Here is a 14,524-nt window from a genome sequence, read left to right as displayed (position 1 = left end):
TGTCAAGGTTCTTTGCAACGACCAGAGACTGTAAGGACGAGATGCTCCTCACACCCGTCAGGTTTGGGTCCATCTTTATCCCAGAGATGTAAAATGGACTTGATAGTTGTATTTGATTGATTATTTGTAGCAGTCAGGGACTTAATACTATCTTGACCTCATTGTGATTTACATTATGTTTGGATCAGGACGCCCCCTGCTGGTCTGTGCAGCAAACATACACAATGGACGTGTCACATAATTCGTCCAACATTAGTATCAGTATAAGTTCTGCCTTCAAAATCCTACTTAAGAAAGAGTACAGCTGTATTATTAGCTACTGTGTTATTATATATTTTTTTACATAAAACTGTTAATACTGATGCATCAGAATGTCATCGGTCTGTTGTAGCTGTGAGAGATGAAGCTGGTCATTGATATTTTGCTCCAGTGGTTGCCAACCCTCGGGGGTGGGCCCCTCCGAAGGGTCACAAGTTCAATCTGAGGGCTCATGAGATCTTTACTGTGGTAGAGAAGAAGAAAAGTAAAGTTCAAACACACAAATCAGTTATTATGTGTTTTGTGTTCTCTTCTCTGATCTTTGTATCTATGTTATATAATGGATCATCTGAAATGTATTTAAAATGGGTAAATTTCTCTGGAGGAACTGCTAACAGTTCACAGACATCTGAAACATGTCAAAGAACCTCAACTATTATTAAATAATGTCAGAGTCCTTGCTAAAAGCCTTTTATGTGGTTGGTGTTCATCTGAAAAGTAACTAAATGTCAAATGTAGTGAAGTGAGTATTTGAGAAGTTCATGATTTCTCAATTCTGAGTAACTATTCATTCAAATAACCTGTAATGCATATATCTGTTTGAGAAATGTCCAGCAATATTGTTTAGATTGTTTTTTAATTTTTAATATTAGTTCCCTGTACTTTTCCCATTAGTCAGTAGCTTTTACAGTGAAGTGTGTGTGCTTCAGTATTTGTAGCTGTATGGTTCAAACTGCATTGTGACCAACCCGCTGCAGATTGTCAGATCTGCTTCACACATAGCAGACATGTGGACGTGGTGTCGTCTTCTGGTCTATTTATTGAACAGCTTCGATGTTTCAACTTTATGGTCAATGTCAGCCTCTGGGTGCCAACACACTTCACATCCACTATCGGTAATGTGCCAAAGTGAAGGTGCCATAACTGTAAATACACAAGTTTACCTAAAGGGAAGATCTGCTCCTACTCCAGCAGCTGATATATATTTTCATGTGTGTGATGCTGCTGTGAAAAGGCCCAGAAGTCATGCAAACATTTCCAGAGAAAAAAAGCACAAAACAACATTTGCGCTAAACATGGGTAATTTTTATTTAGCTAGTGAGTTACCTAGAGGAGAAAACTGTCACATCCTTGCAGTTGATATCTTGCCGTTTTGGGGGGAGTCCCGGTGGGGCCGAGCAGGAGGGGGGGAGGGGGTTGCGGGAGTTCTCCCAAAAGTTCTAAGAGTTGCGGAGGACGGACAGTCTGATTGAGTCGGAAGGTACGGTGGCGTACGTCGACATTAGAGCAGAGACAGTCGCCCACCGGGCCCACAGGAGGCCGCGGCCGGCTCTGTCAGAGCAGCAGGTTTCTCCTCAGACAAATGCACTTCAGAATGACAGAATCACAAGAGAGAGAGAAAGAGAAAAGAAAAGAAAAAAAAGATATGCACGGGCCGACTTGTGCCGACCGGCTGCGTAACTGTAATCTTTTAGTACACGGAAACAGATGAAGAAAGGAAGGGGAACAGGTCGAGAGAGGATACATCCTATGATTGGCATGACTGTGGCTGTTTCCCAATTATTTCCCCCCCGCCCGTCAATCATCCACAGCCTCTGTCGGAGGGACGATCAGACTGGCTGGACACGGATTCAAGTACGAGATTAATTTATACATATCATCATAATTCTCTCCAGGAGCTAACAAGGCTCAGAAACATCCCTAACATTTGAGGCATTCTTAAAAAAAGAAAAAAGAAAAGACAATTAAGCCTGGTGAAATCTTCTGACTACTCTGGGTTAGTCAGTTAGTTGCTCACAAAGAAAAATCATAGAAGAACAGAGAGTTAGAGAGTTAAGGGTGTTGGTAGAGGCTGTTGAGAAGGACTGAAAGTGCTTTAAAGACGAGAGTTCTCAAAGTGGGTTCTTCTCTTCTCGTGAGACGGGATCACGGGGGTTTGATGCACCAGTCAACGGATACAGATGAGTCCATCGATGGGCGTGTTCAAGTGTTCCGAAACGTTGTCGTCTTCAGCGGGAAAGACTGCGAGAGCCTCTCCTCCTCCTCCCCCTCCTGGTTAGGCAAATTTTTATTTAAGGTCCTACATCATTAGTGTTGCAGTTCTAGCAGAGAGCTTGCTCGAAGGTTACTGTTTATTTCTATTGCGCTCCTGGAAAGAGAGGGAAGAACACACCGAGAAGAGATAATCAGTGGATGGCACCAGAACAAGACATTGGGACACCAACAGATAACAGAGATAATCAAAACTCATTTATGTTGGTAATCGGTATTGATTTCACTTCTTGAACAACATGTACTGATAGAATGCTCTGATTGTGTTGGTCTCCTTTTGTACGAGTCTCCTAATGACCTTCATCTCCGAGAAAGTAGGTTTCTCTTTCAAATATCTTCTAGAGCCCGAATGCAAACACCGATATTATGGAGTAGAACATTTACAATACCTTTATATTGGCTGATATACATATTTAAAAATGTGGTAATAATTCCTAAAATAGTTTTTAAACCCTTAAAGTTAAAAAATATAAGAGCCTCAATATTTTACAGTTGAACCATGAACTTTTAAATAAATAACTATCAATAAAATATGTAGAGCTTGAAATAAGAAAATAAACTTCTTCGCACCTAAAATGTTTACAGAAGTGCAAATCATTCCTGCATTTTTTTATTCAGTATAATAAAAGTCTTCATATTTGCTAACATAAACGCAGATAGCAATATGTTTGTGATAATCTCATATTTCAACTAAAAGCTTCAGTGAGTTTCAACTATTTATTTTGAATCTCTTCTATTTGTTCAAGGAACCAAGTGGGCATCTCAAAAACTACTAAGAGGAATATATAATAGAAATGTGCTGTTGAAAGGAGACTCAACACAAACGGGCCTCTGTCTATTCTGGCTCTTTGAGAACAGTCCCTCTACAGTTTGGCTTCTCTTTTTCTTTGGAAAGTACCAGTTTGCTAAACTTTCTGAGACTTAAGGACCCGACTCCAGAAAATGACCAAAATACTGAGCGGTCCTCGACTTGTCGTATCAACCGTCACTTGGCTACAGGAAAACACAAGACTGGAACAAATGCATTCAAAAAATCCCAAGATATCACAACTATTCCAGAATGTGTTGTGTTTTCTCATTAAAGAAGAAAGAAAAAAGTCAAAATAGGCCGGGGATCTTCACGCACAGATGACACAGACTCAACTATGTTCTCCCTGGGGAGTGAGAGTCCATGTCAGCGATCTGGGAAAGATCTATGACACCTCAGCTCATATCAATTTAAAGTATCTAAATAATATATTGTATTACAACCAGAGTGTAATAATGAAAGTAAGTAAACCGATTCATTTCTTCATAAAAAACAAAAAAAATTACATTTTCCTTTTTCAGCACCTGACTTAATAATAGGACTTAGACTTAATTGATATTCCAGTAATAAAGATCAACCCACTAACTTCCAGCTTTACTGGTACGACACATTACAGCAGACTGGCATTCACTCCATGTGCCACGAGCTTAATACAGCACATGCAGGGGAATTAAGCAGCTCAGCTCTATGTATTAATTACCAAAATAGTTATGCTAATTCCATCCTGGACAAACATTTGGATCCACAGTGATCTTAAAAAGCACTTTGGGAAAGTGCTGCAGCGCAGGTGGCTGTGCTGGTTTGACATGTCTCAAAGTTCGGGAAGGACGGGCCCAAACAACTGAGAACAATTAACCTTGTCAGGCGGAGGCGGGTGAGGCCTCACGCGGGCCGGTGCTGTCATGTAGGAGGTCAAGGCTACAAAAGCTGCACAGTGCAGTGGCTGCACGGCGCCGGATGAAACAGGCTTCCTACTGACAGGTTGTTTTCAGAAGCCTGAAAACATTGACTTGAAATATTTATGAGAAAGTAACCCGGCGCATATTAACAAGGTCAGTAGCGAGGAGTCGATACAGCATCAATGGGGCGGTGGGAGGAAAGGGGGGGAAGCAGGGAGCAGGTCATGGGGGTTTTCTGAACGCAATTAGATTAGCATACTGGTGGATCTAAGAATGGCTGCAGCTGAATTCCAGCGGTGACAACATGTTATTCTCTCCTCGGCTGCTGGTTTTCCACAGCAGTAGCTCCCCACTGAGGTTTTACTACTTAAACTAACATTTGTGCTACACCACTGTTGTTACCACTGCAACATATTTCAGTTTACCCTCTTGCACAGTGTGTGCGCCTGTTAGAACTGTGTGCACAGGCACATGTAATCATGCATTTTATAATGTGTTTTTGCAAGAAAACGTTTTTTAAAAATCCACCCTTCAGAACAGCTGAGCTCGGAGGCTAACTGCAGCCAGTTTGCAGGCCGAGGGCTTATGTTGTTAAAGACTAATAAAGCATGAGGAGCCCGCGGAGAGCAGAACGGCTCGGTGTTCAAAGGGAGATCAGAGCATACATCTGCCTTTGTCTGAGAGGAGGAATGCCAGGAATGTGGGCTATTTCAGGAAACCTCTATGCATCCAGCTCCACTTGGCCAGATCATCGCAATCTCAACAGCACAAGATGGCTGATGAGGAATCAGACATTCCTGAACCTGCTCATGAGTAATGGTGGCATGTCAGGCCCTCGGAGAACTTCCGTTTACGTCAGAACGGTCACGCGGCGACCGGACGGTACTATCTGTGTCTAAGAGCAGGTTGAGGGAGATCAGCTGACGACAGTTTGGCTGCAGCCTGTAGCAGCCGCTCAGTGAAAGCTAGCCTCTGTTTGAATTGAAGGCCAAATTATGTGAAGTGTCTCATGCATACAGACAATCTTTTTAGTTGAGTGTGCGTTTATCTCACCTTCCTCAGAGCCTCCTCCTCTTCCTGACGATTCTCATAATGTGCAAAGTCATCAAAGATTGAGGTGGTATGCTTGTAAGTGGCGATAATTTTAAGCACTTGCTTGGCCTTCTCCAGCGGCACTTCCTGAGTGTCCCTGGAGTTGGTCACTGGCTTGTTGTCATTGTTCTCCAGCCGGATATGTCGCAGCTGGTTGTTGGGCACATCTTTGATGAAAACCCACTTCACCTCGAACTTGCCCTTCCACTTGTCCTGAGACCAGACGCCCGCGTAGGCATTGTAGTCCACCGGTGAGCGCATCTCGGCCACGCCACAGAAGTGCCCACTGCCGTTGACACTGAACACCAGGTACAGGGGCCCCTTGTTGCCCAGTGAGCGGTAGGCACCATCCAGGCGCTTGTTGCCATGTTCTGTACTGCACCAGATGGAGTACTTGATGGCGCGGTGGATGTCATCTTCTGAGTAGCTCTTGATTATGAAAACACGTCCGTTTTTCAAGTTCCAGTCAAAGTCTTTGGAGTTGTAGTTGTTGAGGGCCCGGAGTTTCTCCAGCACCGGGTGCACCTCTCCCGAGCAAGGGGAGGCACTTAGGGGGACCCCCCCACCAAAACCGAAGCCCTCGCCCCGGTTCCTGGGAGCCACCCAGCGGTTGGGAGGCGGGCCGGGCTGCTGGGGTTGTTGTTGATGCATGGGCTGTGGGGGGCCATGCTGAGAGGAAAGGTGCATGTGAGGAGGGCCAGGGGGCAGTTGCTGGGGATGCTGGGGATGCTGGGGGTGCTGGGGATGCTGGGGGTGTTGGTGATGCTGGGGATGCTGGGGGGACTGGAGAGACTGGAGTTGGAAGGGCTGGTGTTGGTGGTGTTGGTGTTGGTGATGTTGGTGTTGTTGTTGGTGGTGTTGTTGTTGTTGTTGGTGGTGTTGTTGTTGTTGGTGTTGTTGGTGGTGGTGTTGTTGTTGGTGGTGGTGTTGTTGTTGGTGGTGATGCTGGGGCTGGTGTTGATGCTGGGGGGGCAGAGGGCTCTGCAGTAAGGGCTGAGCTAAGAGAGGTTGCTGCACTAGAGGCTGTTGGGGCATCATAGTCTGAGCTAATGGGGGCTTATTCAGAGAGCCCTTATCGTCCCAAGTACCAATGTTCATATTGTGCTTTATGGGGGGTGGAGGAATGGTGGCGATTCCCCCCATCCCCATGTTGACTTTGGGTTTGACCTTGGGCAGCGGCTTGGCCGGCTTCTTGGCGATGGCTGCCCAGGAGGCGGGTTTAGGCACTGACGAGCTAACAGACGGAGGGAGGTTATTGGCTGCCATGCTGGTCATACCTGCTGTGCCTCCTAAGGGAGAGCCCACGGTTTTGGTGACAGCTGCCACCATGTCCGTACCCAGTTTTAACCCTGTCATACCCTGCTCAATGCTGTTCAGTACCGGCACCTTACTGAGCTGGGTGTCGCTGCCAAAGCCCGCCTGTCCATCCGTTATGGCTCGGCCCAGTGAGCTGGGGGCGTACCCATAGCTGTTGCTGTACACTGAGCTCTGTGTGGACTGTCCCTGAGAGACACTGGTACCCCAGGTGGAAAAGTCTGCATTACCAGGGAAGAAGTTGAAGCCGTGCTGGCCGAGGAAGGGAGGCGTGTTCCCCAGGGCACCTTGCTGGCTGAAGACGCCGTCAGGGATGAAGTGCGGCTCGCCATTGCTCATCTGTCCATAGGTAGCTAGGTAGGGCATGGGGGGGTCTCCTGCTGTGGACCAAGCAGCCTCTCCCAGAGAGTAAGGGAAACCAATGGATGGAGCATAGTAGCTCGGCATGTAGGGGTCAGACATTGGTTGATAGTTGTTACTCTGTATAGAAGAGAAGGATTAGCAGTTAATGTTTTATACAGAATCATAGGCGGAGCAATTCAAAAACCAACAACATAGGGATGTTGCAGTGTTTGATAGCTTAAGGGGAAAAAAAGAAAAAATTAAGCAAACTGTAGAGACAATAGTGCTTTATGTTTGCTGATAGTATGAGATTATAAAATGAGAACTGACGATAGATTACACACTTTCTTCTTTTACACCAACATTCGCAGTTAGCTTTTTTTTAATAATGCAGGTAAACCCACAAGAAAAGGGCAATTGACTTATTTTCCATTGCCATAAGTAGTTTGCCTTTCTGTTTTCTTTCTCGAGTACGTCATGTTACATCAGGACGATGCATCAAATGAATTGAATTTGCTCCCATTAAAAGGCAAATGCCAGATGTTAGTGGGTCTTCTTGACCAGTGGAAAAGAGGCTTATGATATACTGTTACCTGATTTGCCTGGCCGCTTAAGTAAGGCTCAAAATCATCATCGTTCACACTATCCTTTTGATGCATTGATCCGTTTTGCACTATGGATGGAGAAAGAGGTCATTAGGTCATGTCATCACTATATAGATAATGTTATAGTCATAGGTTATGTAGTAGACGTACTTAAAAACAAACAAACACAGATCTAAGGACTGTTAACATTAGGGTAGGGAATCGCAGGGTGACTTACCATACGATACACAAACTAATGACCCAGGATAACGACAATATCACAATGCAGCGATTCTGCAAAAATCAATGTGCTGCAGGACAATCATTTACATCATGATATCTGTCTAACTGAGGAAGAATAAAAAACACTGCTAAAGAGGTTGCGTGCAGTTCACGTGTACTTATTTACTGCAACGTGGGAAGTTTGACACAAACTAAGATAAAACCATATATGGGGAAGTGCATAAAGTCTTATTTTAGTTCCTCTTTAGGCCTAGTCAACTTCCACACGTGCAATCGATATTTGGTGCAAGGAAATCGTATCGTGTGTGTAATCTCACGAGTCAGGAGGACGATATATCGCCGTATCGATATTTCATCCCACCACTTCTATCAGACTACAGTTTCAGCACGGCATCATATTTCCTGTTTAGAAAAAAAAAAACGTACCTTTATTTCCTTGTCCTTTGGGTCTCTGGAATAATGGAAAAACAACAGATGAGTGTATTGACAGATTAGCACAGGAAACACACACAGACATATCCTCCATGGATTACCACACAATGCAGTGTGGTAACCTCAGCCTGGAGCCATTCACAGGTTGCTTCACGTTATTGACCGGATGTCAGACGCGGTGACATCCAGTAAACGGTGCCGCATTGGCAGCCGGATGAAGCTGGACTGGGTCGGCGGCACGGTTGGCCTACATGACGGCTAAAGAAGCTATCACGTATCCAAAGACTTTATTTAGCCCGTTTGATCCGGCGAGCCGAACCGGATCAAACTGTTTTTTCGACGGGGGAGGGGGAGGGCAAAGTTTCAATCGGCACCGCTGCTGCTTTAGCTAATCCACAGCACCGACCCCACACGAACCTGATCGACGGTGGTCGCAGACATCCTCCAGGAACCGACACTGATCCGCTGTGTGTGACACTGACCGCGGCTTCCCCCCTGCCTCTCTCCGGGCTCGTCTCTCGGCTTCTCTCCGCGAACGCTGCGAGGCTGCGATCTTCCTTCCCCGACGACGATCCGCTGCTTCTGGGTTGCTTCTTCCGACGGCGACGCGGTCGAAGAGCGTGTGTGCGATCCGGCCACGGACGGTGATTAGCGGGTCAATCTGAAAGTGACGAGCGTCTCTCCGGAATGTCTCTCACCATATTCCACAATGGCGGATCGGCTCTTTACTCCCGCTTCCGTTCCGTCCTGCTGCTCCGTGACCTTCCGCTTGTGACGCTCTGAGTCATGTTACACACGCTCTTCACATGACTGTCACAGCCTCCCCAGTTCTCCCACTGCACATTTAAACAAACCATCACTGATGCTGAAATAAACCATCAGTTCGTTATAGGCTGCTCGGGGCTGTCTACTGAAAATACAATACAAATACAGATAAAGCAGAAAAGAAACCGATTACATTTGTACTGACCTTTTTATTTCAGGTACTTGTACTATACTTGAGTATTTTCACTGCATTTCACAGAGTGAATTTAGATTTTAAGAAGATTTTAAGAAGCATTTATAACCAAAACCATGAAGAACCCATAATATTATTATTAATTTATTTAATTTAATTAGTTTAACTACCAAATATCTTATAAAGTACATGACATTTGCTCCACATCACTAGCTGCAATATTGAAATAATACATACTATACAGCCTATTTTTTAAAGAAATTGTAATACTAACAACATTACTTTGGTGGGAATTATACCAATATTTATTCGACTACTGTCCAGAAATGTCACAATGAAGAATCAAATACTCTGCTGGATTATATTGAGTAGCACCTACAACTAAGATACAATTTTTAAAAAAAATGAATAAATAAGATAAATACTGACAATACCAACATAAGTATCATTATTAGTATAATTTAATACTAAAAAAATTATTTTGGTTTTGGTACTGCTATGTTAGTGAATGATATCCATATTTATACCTCAAAATGTAAAAAATAACTGGACAATACTTTGTCAATAATTTTTTTTTAAATTTATTTATTCTGGGCGGCTGAGGCTTTGTGCTCCGAACTGAAATTCAAAAAATGTCATTCATCCCACACCTAAACATCAATATAAGTGTGTCATGTTATATTGATATATCAACACTATTAATAATATCTTGGAAATTAAGTGGAATATTGGACAAAATTTGAAAATGTTAGACTTTTATTTGTACCTTGTATTTTTATTCCTCTTATCCCATGAATAAAACGTGTAACAATATAATTTAACTTATCATGGCCTCACCGGTAAACGAGGACCTTCTGCTACTTCTCGCTCTCGCTGCTCTCGCGATACTCGCTCAGAAGTCTCGGGGCAGTATGGCTGCGGTGGCGCTGAGGTGCTGGCGCAGAGGACTTTCACAGATTTCAAGTCATGGAGGATTCGCAGCTTCGTCTTCGAGGCTTCTGGCAGGTTGGCGACATTCTCCGATTTGTATACTCCTCGTCCGTGAAAGCTGGAGTTCGACACGAGGCCGTTTCAGGGCTCGGGGAGGGGGTGTGGCTCGCTCACTGCGTCGTCTTTAGAATGTAGGGCATGGAAACGGCGCAGCGTCAACGTGTGTGGGCTGACTTTGCGTCGATTGCGTTGGTTTCAAACGCATTTGTAGACATTTAGTCATTCACTGGTTTCGCGTAGTTGTGGGTTGATATGTTAAGATCATTCATATGCGTGTCTGATGTGAGTAGCACCGCCTCCTTAGTCTCCATGTGCTGTTTCCCAATTAGCATCAAGGAGCCTTATGAAGCTAATTAGCATCAAGAGGCTTCATCTCAGAAAAGGGGATGTGATGTTCTGATCCAGCAGAGTTGTGTTTTCTGATTCAGCAGACGCACACACAGCCTTGGTTTACATAACATGTTTTCCCATAGTAATGGTACTTTGCCCCCCCCCCCCCCCACCATGTGTCCACCAGGAGACAGAAGACACAAGTCCACAGTGCAGTTTGCCTCCAGACCGGAGCTCCCAAAGCTGGCCTACAGGAAAGTGAAGGGGAAGAGCCCTGGTGTGGTCTTCCTCCCTGGCTATGGCTCCAACATGAACGGACAGAAAGCCGAGGCGCTGGAGGAGTTTTGTAGGTCACTGGGTCACTCGTACCTTAGGTAAGACTGTTACACACAACACACAAGAGGGACACACACGCACAGAGAAATGCAGGTGCAACAACAGACCATGACAACAGACCTGCTTCACACACACAAGCTCTGGGATTTTATAGCCTGGGGTTTTGTCTTTCAAAAACTGAGAAAAAACTGAGAAACAGCCGCATTATCGACAAAAAGTGACAATGTAACCATGTCACTAGGCTGCCTATGTTTATCTTGTATTTTTAAGTTTTAATCTTGTTTTTAAACACTCTCACGTCTGCTATACCATCATTTGACAGGCTATGTTAGTCTATAATGCACAACTTTGTATAGCTTAAGTTATTTATCTTTAAATCTATATTTATATAGATACTTTGGTTACTTGTGTCTTTCAATCACTTTATACTTCATGTAGGGTTAGGGTTAGTTATTCTTGACTTATTTTGACCTTTTATTATTCTCATACTCTTGTGTTTGACTGTTTTGTGAGATACTGGATGCCTTAATTTCCCTCGGGATTAATAATGTATCTATCTATCTAACAAAATATGTATGTACACATCAGGAAAATCTATACATGTATCACACTGAACTCAACTCGGATGATTCAGAGTAAGGCGCAGGATTTGCAAAGAACTAAAATAAATGCATGCACCCACCGCACACCCACATTTACACTCCTACAGCTCCTGATGAGAGAACGAGAGATCAAGCACATGCAGCCAGTATGTGAGGCTAGTTTTTATATAAGTGGTTGGTGGACTGGGATTGAAAGGAAGGAAGAAGTCTTGCTACTTCAGATTAAGTTAGATTAGCAGTTCTCTGTCAACAGCAGAAAGTTACAAATTAACATGGGATTATGATCAGAGATAATAAGGTAATATAAGCATGCAACTAGCAATTAATCATTTGGAAAAAATAGAAAACATTTATATTTTACACTATAAATACATTGAATTCTTTGAAATTCTCGGTTGGACAACTGTGTGATTAAATCAAAGAATAGTTTTGATATTTTTAAAAACCCTTCCAACCATTCAGATATGTCTCATAGGTGGTTCAATATAAAAGATATGGCTCATCATACCAAACACATACAGTAAAGGCTCGGTCTCATGTTAAGTGCTGTACTCAAAATGTCCTAAATAAGCAAAATACAATGAACCTTGTCCACGGCCTCTCATGGCTTATACTTGTTTTACCCTGTGATAACATGGCCTTGGCCTGTTTCATCCATGTTTTCCCAGGTTTGACTACACGGGACATGGGGCCTCAGAGGGGGTGCTAGCAGAAGGAACGATTGGTACCTGGAAAAAAGACGTCCTTTTTGTGTTGGATGAGTTAGCAGAGGGGCCACAGGTAATTCGTTTTAAGAGACCATAAGTACTGGTGTTAAGTAAGCAATGAGGTTATCAAATATGTTCGGAATGAAAAGTCTGACACTGTCTGTTATTGATTTCGATGCATTACAAACAATATCTGTGTCTGAAATCTTGCTTTCAAGAATGGGCACTTTCTGAGCTTTTTATGTGAGCAACTTTTAAATGTCTGGTTTCATATTATTGTATTTTAAGCAGACTGATTTAAGGGGGAAAGGGTGAAGCATGTCAAGTATTGATTTCAGTTCAGAGCTACAATTACACGATTATAGTTGTTCAATATTCATACATTTAAAATATAGGCAAGTAGATCTCACAGTTCAAATACTAACATTCTTTATAATGTAAACATCTGTTACACACAGGCAGCCTCTGGTATTTTTTAATCATGAGAGGAGGAATCAAAAATGCTTGTTTTGTAAACACAATATAAGATTTCTGATGTTTGACTCTCGTAGCTCAACACTACTGGACTGAGATCTGATATTGAATTAACAGTAAATTACCCTTTTTAAAACCTGTATTTGCTCTCGGCAAAATGTCAAAAAGGTACAAATAAGAAAATCAATAAAATAGTTGCATTAGATATCAGCATGGATTGTTATCTCTGCTTTAGAGATCAGGTTTTACCCAAGTTTGTTGATCTATACGCAGCATTACACCAAAAGTACTAAACCGATTTGCATTAAACATTGTGGAGGAAGGGGCATTTAGTCAAGGAGGAACCCATTTTAGTTTGCTGCTCACCCGGGCAATGGGACCAATCCTGGAATAGACATTTTAACCCAGGAAATAATCACATATATTTTTATGGCGTTAAATTCTATGAGTTCGGTCAATGTGCTGCAGACTACTTCCTTTTTATTCCTCTGTCATATAATGCGAGAAGAAGTTGTTCATTCAAGCATCTGTCCATCTTGAATCATTTCATTCCCAGAGCAGAACTCAAACCATTTCCAATTCTTAAATGAAACTTCACAAGTATGTAACATATTTTGAGTTTGCTGGGAGGGGAATGTCATCTCATTAAGACTTTTATTTGTAGGGTTATTTTGCCTTGGTGGAGGTTTGTGCTCCACTGAGTTCCATTCTAGTTTGAAATGGAATTAAAATCCTCTTTCCTCATATTTCATGTTTGTAATTCTCAATACCCCCAGACAGTGGCACTGTGCGACCACATCTGTGATGTTATTAGTCTTCCACTACCACGATGATACTGCCTGAAACTGGAGGAGGTTATGCAATGTTTTAAATCATGATTTGTTTGTTTCTGATAATCATTTGATTTACAATGTTTTTTTGTTTTTTTTCTTACTCGTAGATAATGGTGGGTTCCAGTATAGGTGGTTGGCTCATGCTGCTGGCAGCCATTGCAAGACCAGACAAGACCGCTGCACTGGTGGGCATCTCCACGGCTGCAGATCATCTTGTCACATCGTTCAACTCGCTTTCTCTGGAGGTAGGAATATATAATAGTATAAAATACAGTACGTGTTGTTTTTTTGTCGTTTTGAAAGTTTGCAAAGCATTTAGTTTTCTAAGAGTGATTTGTCCTCTTTGGAATCTGCAGGCACGTAAGGAGTTTGAGGAGAAGGGGGAGTGGACAGTTCCCACCAAACACTCGGAAGAGGGTGTTTACAAGTTTAACATGGACTTTCTGCGTGAGGCAGAAAATCACTGTGTGCTCCAGAGTCCCATCCCCATCACCTGTCCCGTGCGACTCATCCACGGGCTCAAAGACGAGGACGTCCCCTGGCACATCTCCATGCAGGTGGCGGAACGCGTCCTCAGTCCTGACGTGGATGTCATCCTGCGGCGACATGGCCAGCACCGCATGAAAGAGAAGGACGACATCAAGCTCATGGTCTACACTATTGACGATCTCATAGACAAGCTGACCACTCTGGTCTGAGGAAGGGATGTGTGGGGGGGGAGTGGCAAGCTTGAGAGGTTGCTGAGTTAACAAGAGACGTTTACCAGGAAGTCAACCCTCAAGGAAATTACCAAACAAAAGCATGTCTCTCTGCCAAATATGACCTTTTAACCGTCTGTTATTCTCCCTGTGTGTCATCTGGTATTTTCACATGCCACCACAGCTGCTAGCTGCTCCCTTATATCTTCAGGTTGCATTTGTTTGTGTTCCAGGTTGTTCCATCGACTGTCATGCTTGTCAGCCATTACTAGGTCTGCCATTGCTGTTGTCTCTGCCACTGTTCTTACTGTTTGACTGTTTCTTCTCCCTCTTTAATTAAATCCTTAGTTTTCCCTGTGCCTTTTAAAAACGAATCACTTTTCACCCATTTTGGCCAATAAAACCTCTGCACACTAGAGTGCAGGTCTCAGTCTGTTACCACCACGTGCACTCTGTCATGAACGGAAGAAACATCCGTCTTTATCAATGAAGATAAAGTGCAACTGATTGGGACATACATCTTACTGGTGTTCTAGGTAGCATTAAATATTTATTACTTAATGGTTGGGATT

At 43.3% G+C, this 14,524-nt stretch overlaps 2 protein-coding genes across 4 annotated transcripts; one reads left to right on the top strand and one right to left on the bottom strand.

Moving 5' to 3' along the window:
* Positions 1–1,322: 1,322 nt before the first annotated feature.
* ythdf3 (YTH N6-methyladenosine RNA binding protein F3) lies at positions 1,323–8,795 on the bottom strand. 3 transcript variants are annotated; one of them, XM_053412384.1, is made up of 5 exons: positions 8,723–8,795; positions 8,019–8,043; positions 7,359–7,438; positions 5,071–6,903; positions 1,323–2,407 (listed from the first exon to the last, which is right to left on the bottom strand). In XM_053412384.1, exons 1-5 carry the CDS (start codon positions 8,723–8,725, stop codon positions 2,384–2,386), a joined length of 1,965 nt encoding a protein of 654 aa, XP_053268359.1. In that variant the 5' UTR covers positions 8,726–8,795; the 3' UTR covers positions 1,323–2,383. The 3 variants fall into 3 exon arrangements, with proteins under 3 accessions (XP_053268359.1, XP_053268358.1, XP_053268360.1); XM_053412383.1 differs by having other exon boundaries at positions 8,442–8,794; XM_053412385.1 differs by having other exon boundaries at positions 8,507–8,794.
* A 1,080-nt stretch (positions 8,796–9,875) lies between these two features.
* On the top strand, positions 9,876–14,390 carry abhd10b (abhydrolase domain containing 10, depalmitoylase b). The gene is made up of 5 exons (XM_053412386.1): positions 9,876–9,987; positions 10,490–10,676; positions 11,909–12,020; positions 13,362–13,499; positions 13,611–14,390. Exons 1-5 carry the CDS (start codon positions 9,894–9,896, stop codon positions 13,950–13,952), a joined length of 873 nt encoding a protein of 290 aa, XP_053268361.1. The 5' UTR covers positions 9,876–9,893; the 3' UTR covers positions 13,953–14,390.
* Positions 14,391–14,524: the final 134 nt, after the last annotated feature.

The sequence above is a fragment of the Pleuronectes platessa genome, chromosome 20, assembly GCF_947347685.1.
Source record: "Pleuronectes platessa chromosome 20, fPlePla1.1, whole genome shotgun sequence".
Taxonomy (NCBI): Eukaryota; Metazoa; Chordata; class Actinopteri; order Pleuronectiformes; family Pleuronectidae; genus Pleuronectes; species Pleuronectes platessa.
The sequence above is the reverse complement of the archived record's forward strand: the minus strand, read 5'-3'. Positions and strand labels throughout refer to the sequence as shown.

Bases quoted from the DNA above. Each gene is read 5' to 3' on its own strand.
- ythdf3 (XM_053412383.1), bottom strand. From the start codon at position 8,465: ATGTCTGCGACCACCGTCGATCAG. The intron at 8,044-8,441 runs GTTCGTGTGGGG...CCATTATTCCAG, and splicing joins CTGCGACCACCGTCGATCAG to AGACCCAAAGGACAAGGAAA. The intron at 6,904-7,358 runs GTAACAGTATAT...TCTTCTATACAG, and splicing joins TAAGCGGCCAGGCAAATCAG to AGTAACAACTATCAACCAAT.
- abhd10b (XM_053412386.1), top strand. From the start codon at position 9,894: ATGGCTGCGGTGGCGCTGAGGTGCTGGCGCAGAGGACTTTCACAGATT. The intron at 10,677-11,908 runs GTAAGACTGTTA...ATGTTTTCCCAG, and splicing joins CTGGGTCACTCGTACCTTAG to GTTTGACTACACGGGACATG. The intron at 12,021-13,361 runs GTAATTCGTTTT...TCTTACTCGTAG, and splicing joins AGTTAGCAGAGGGGCCACAG to ATAATGGTGGGTTCCAGTAT.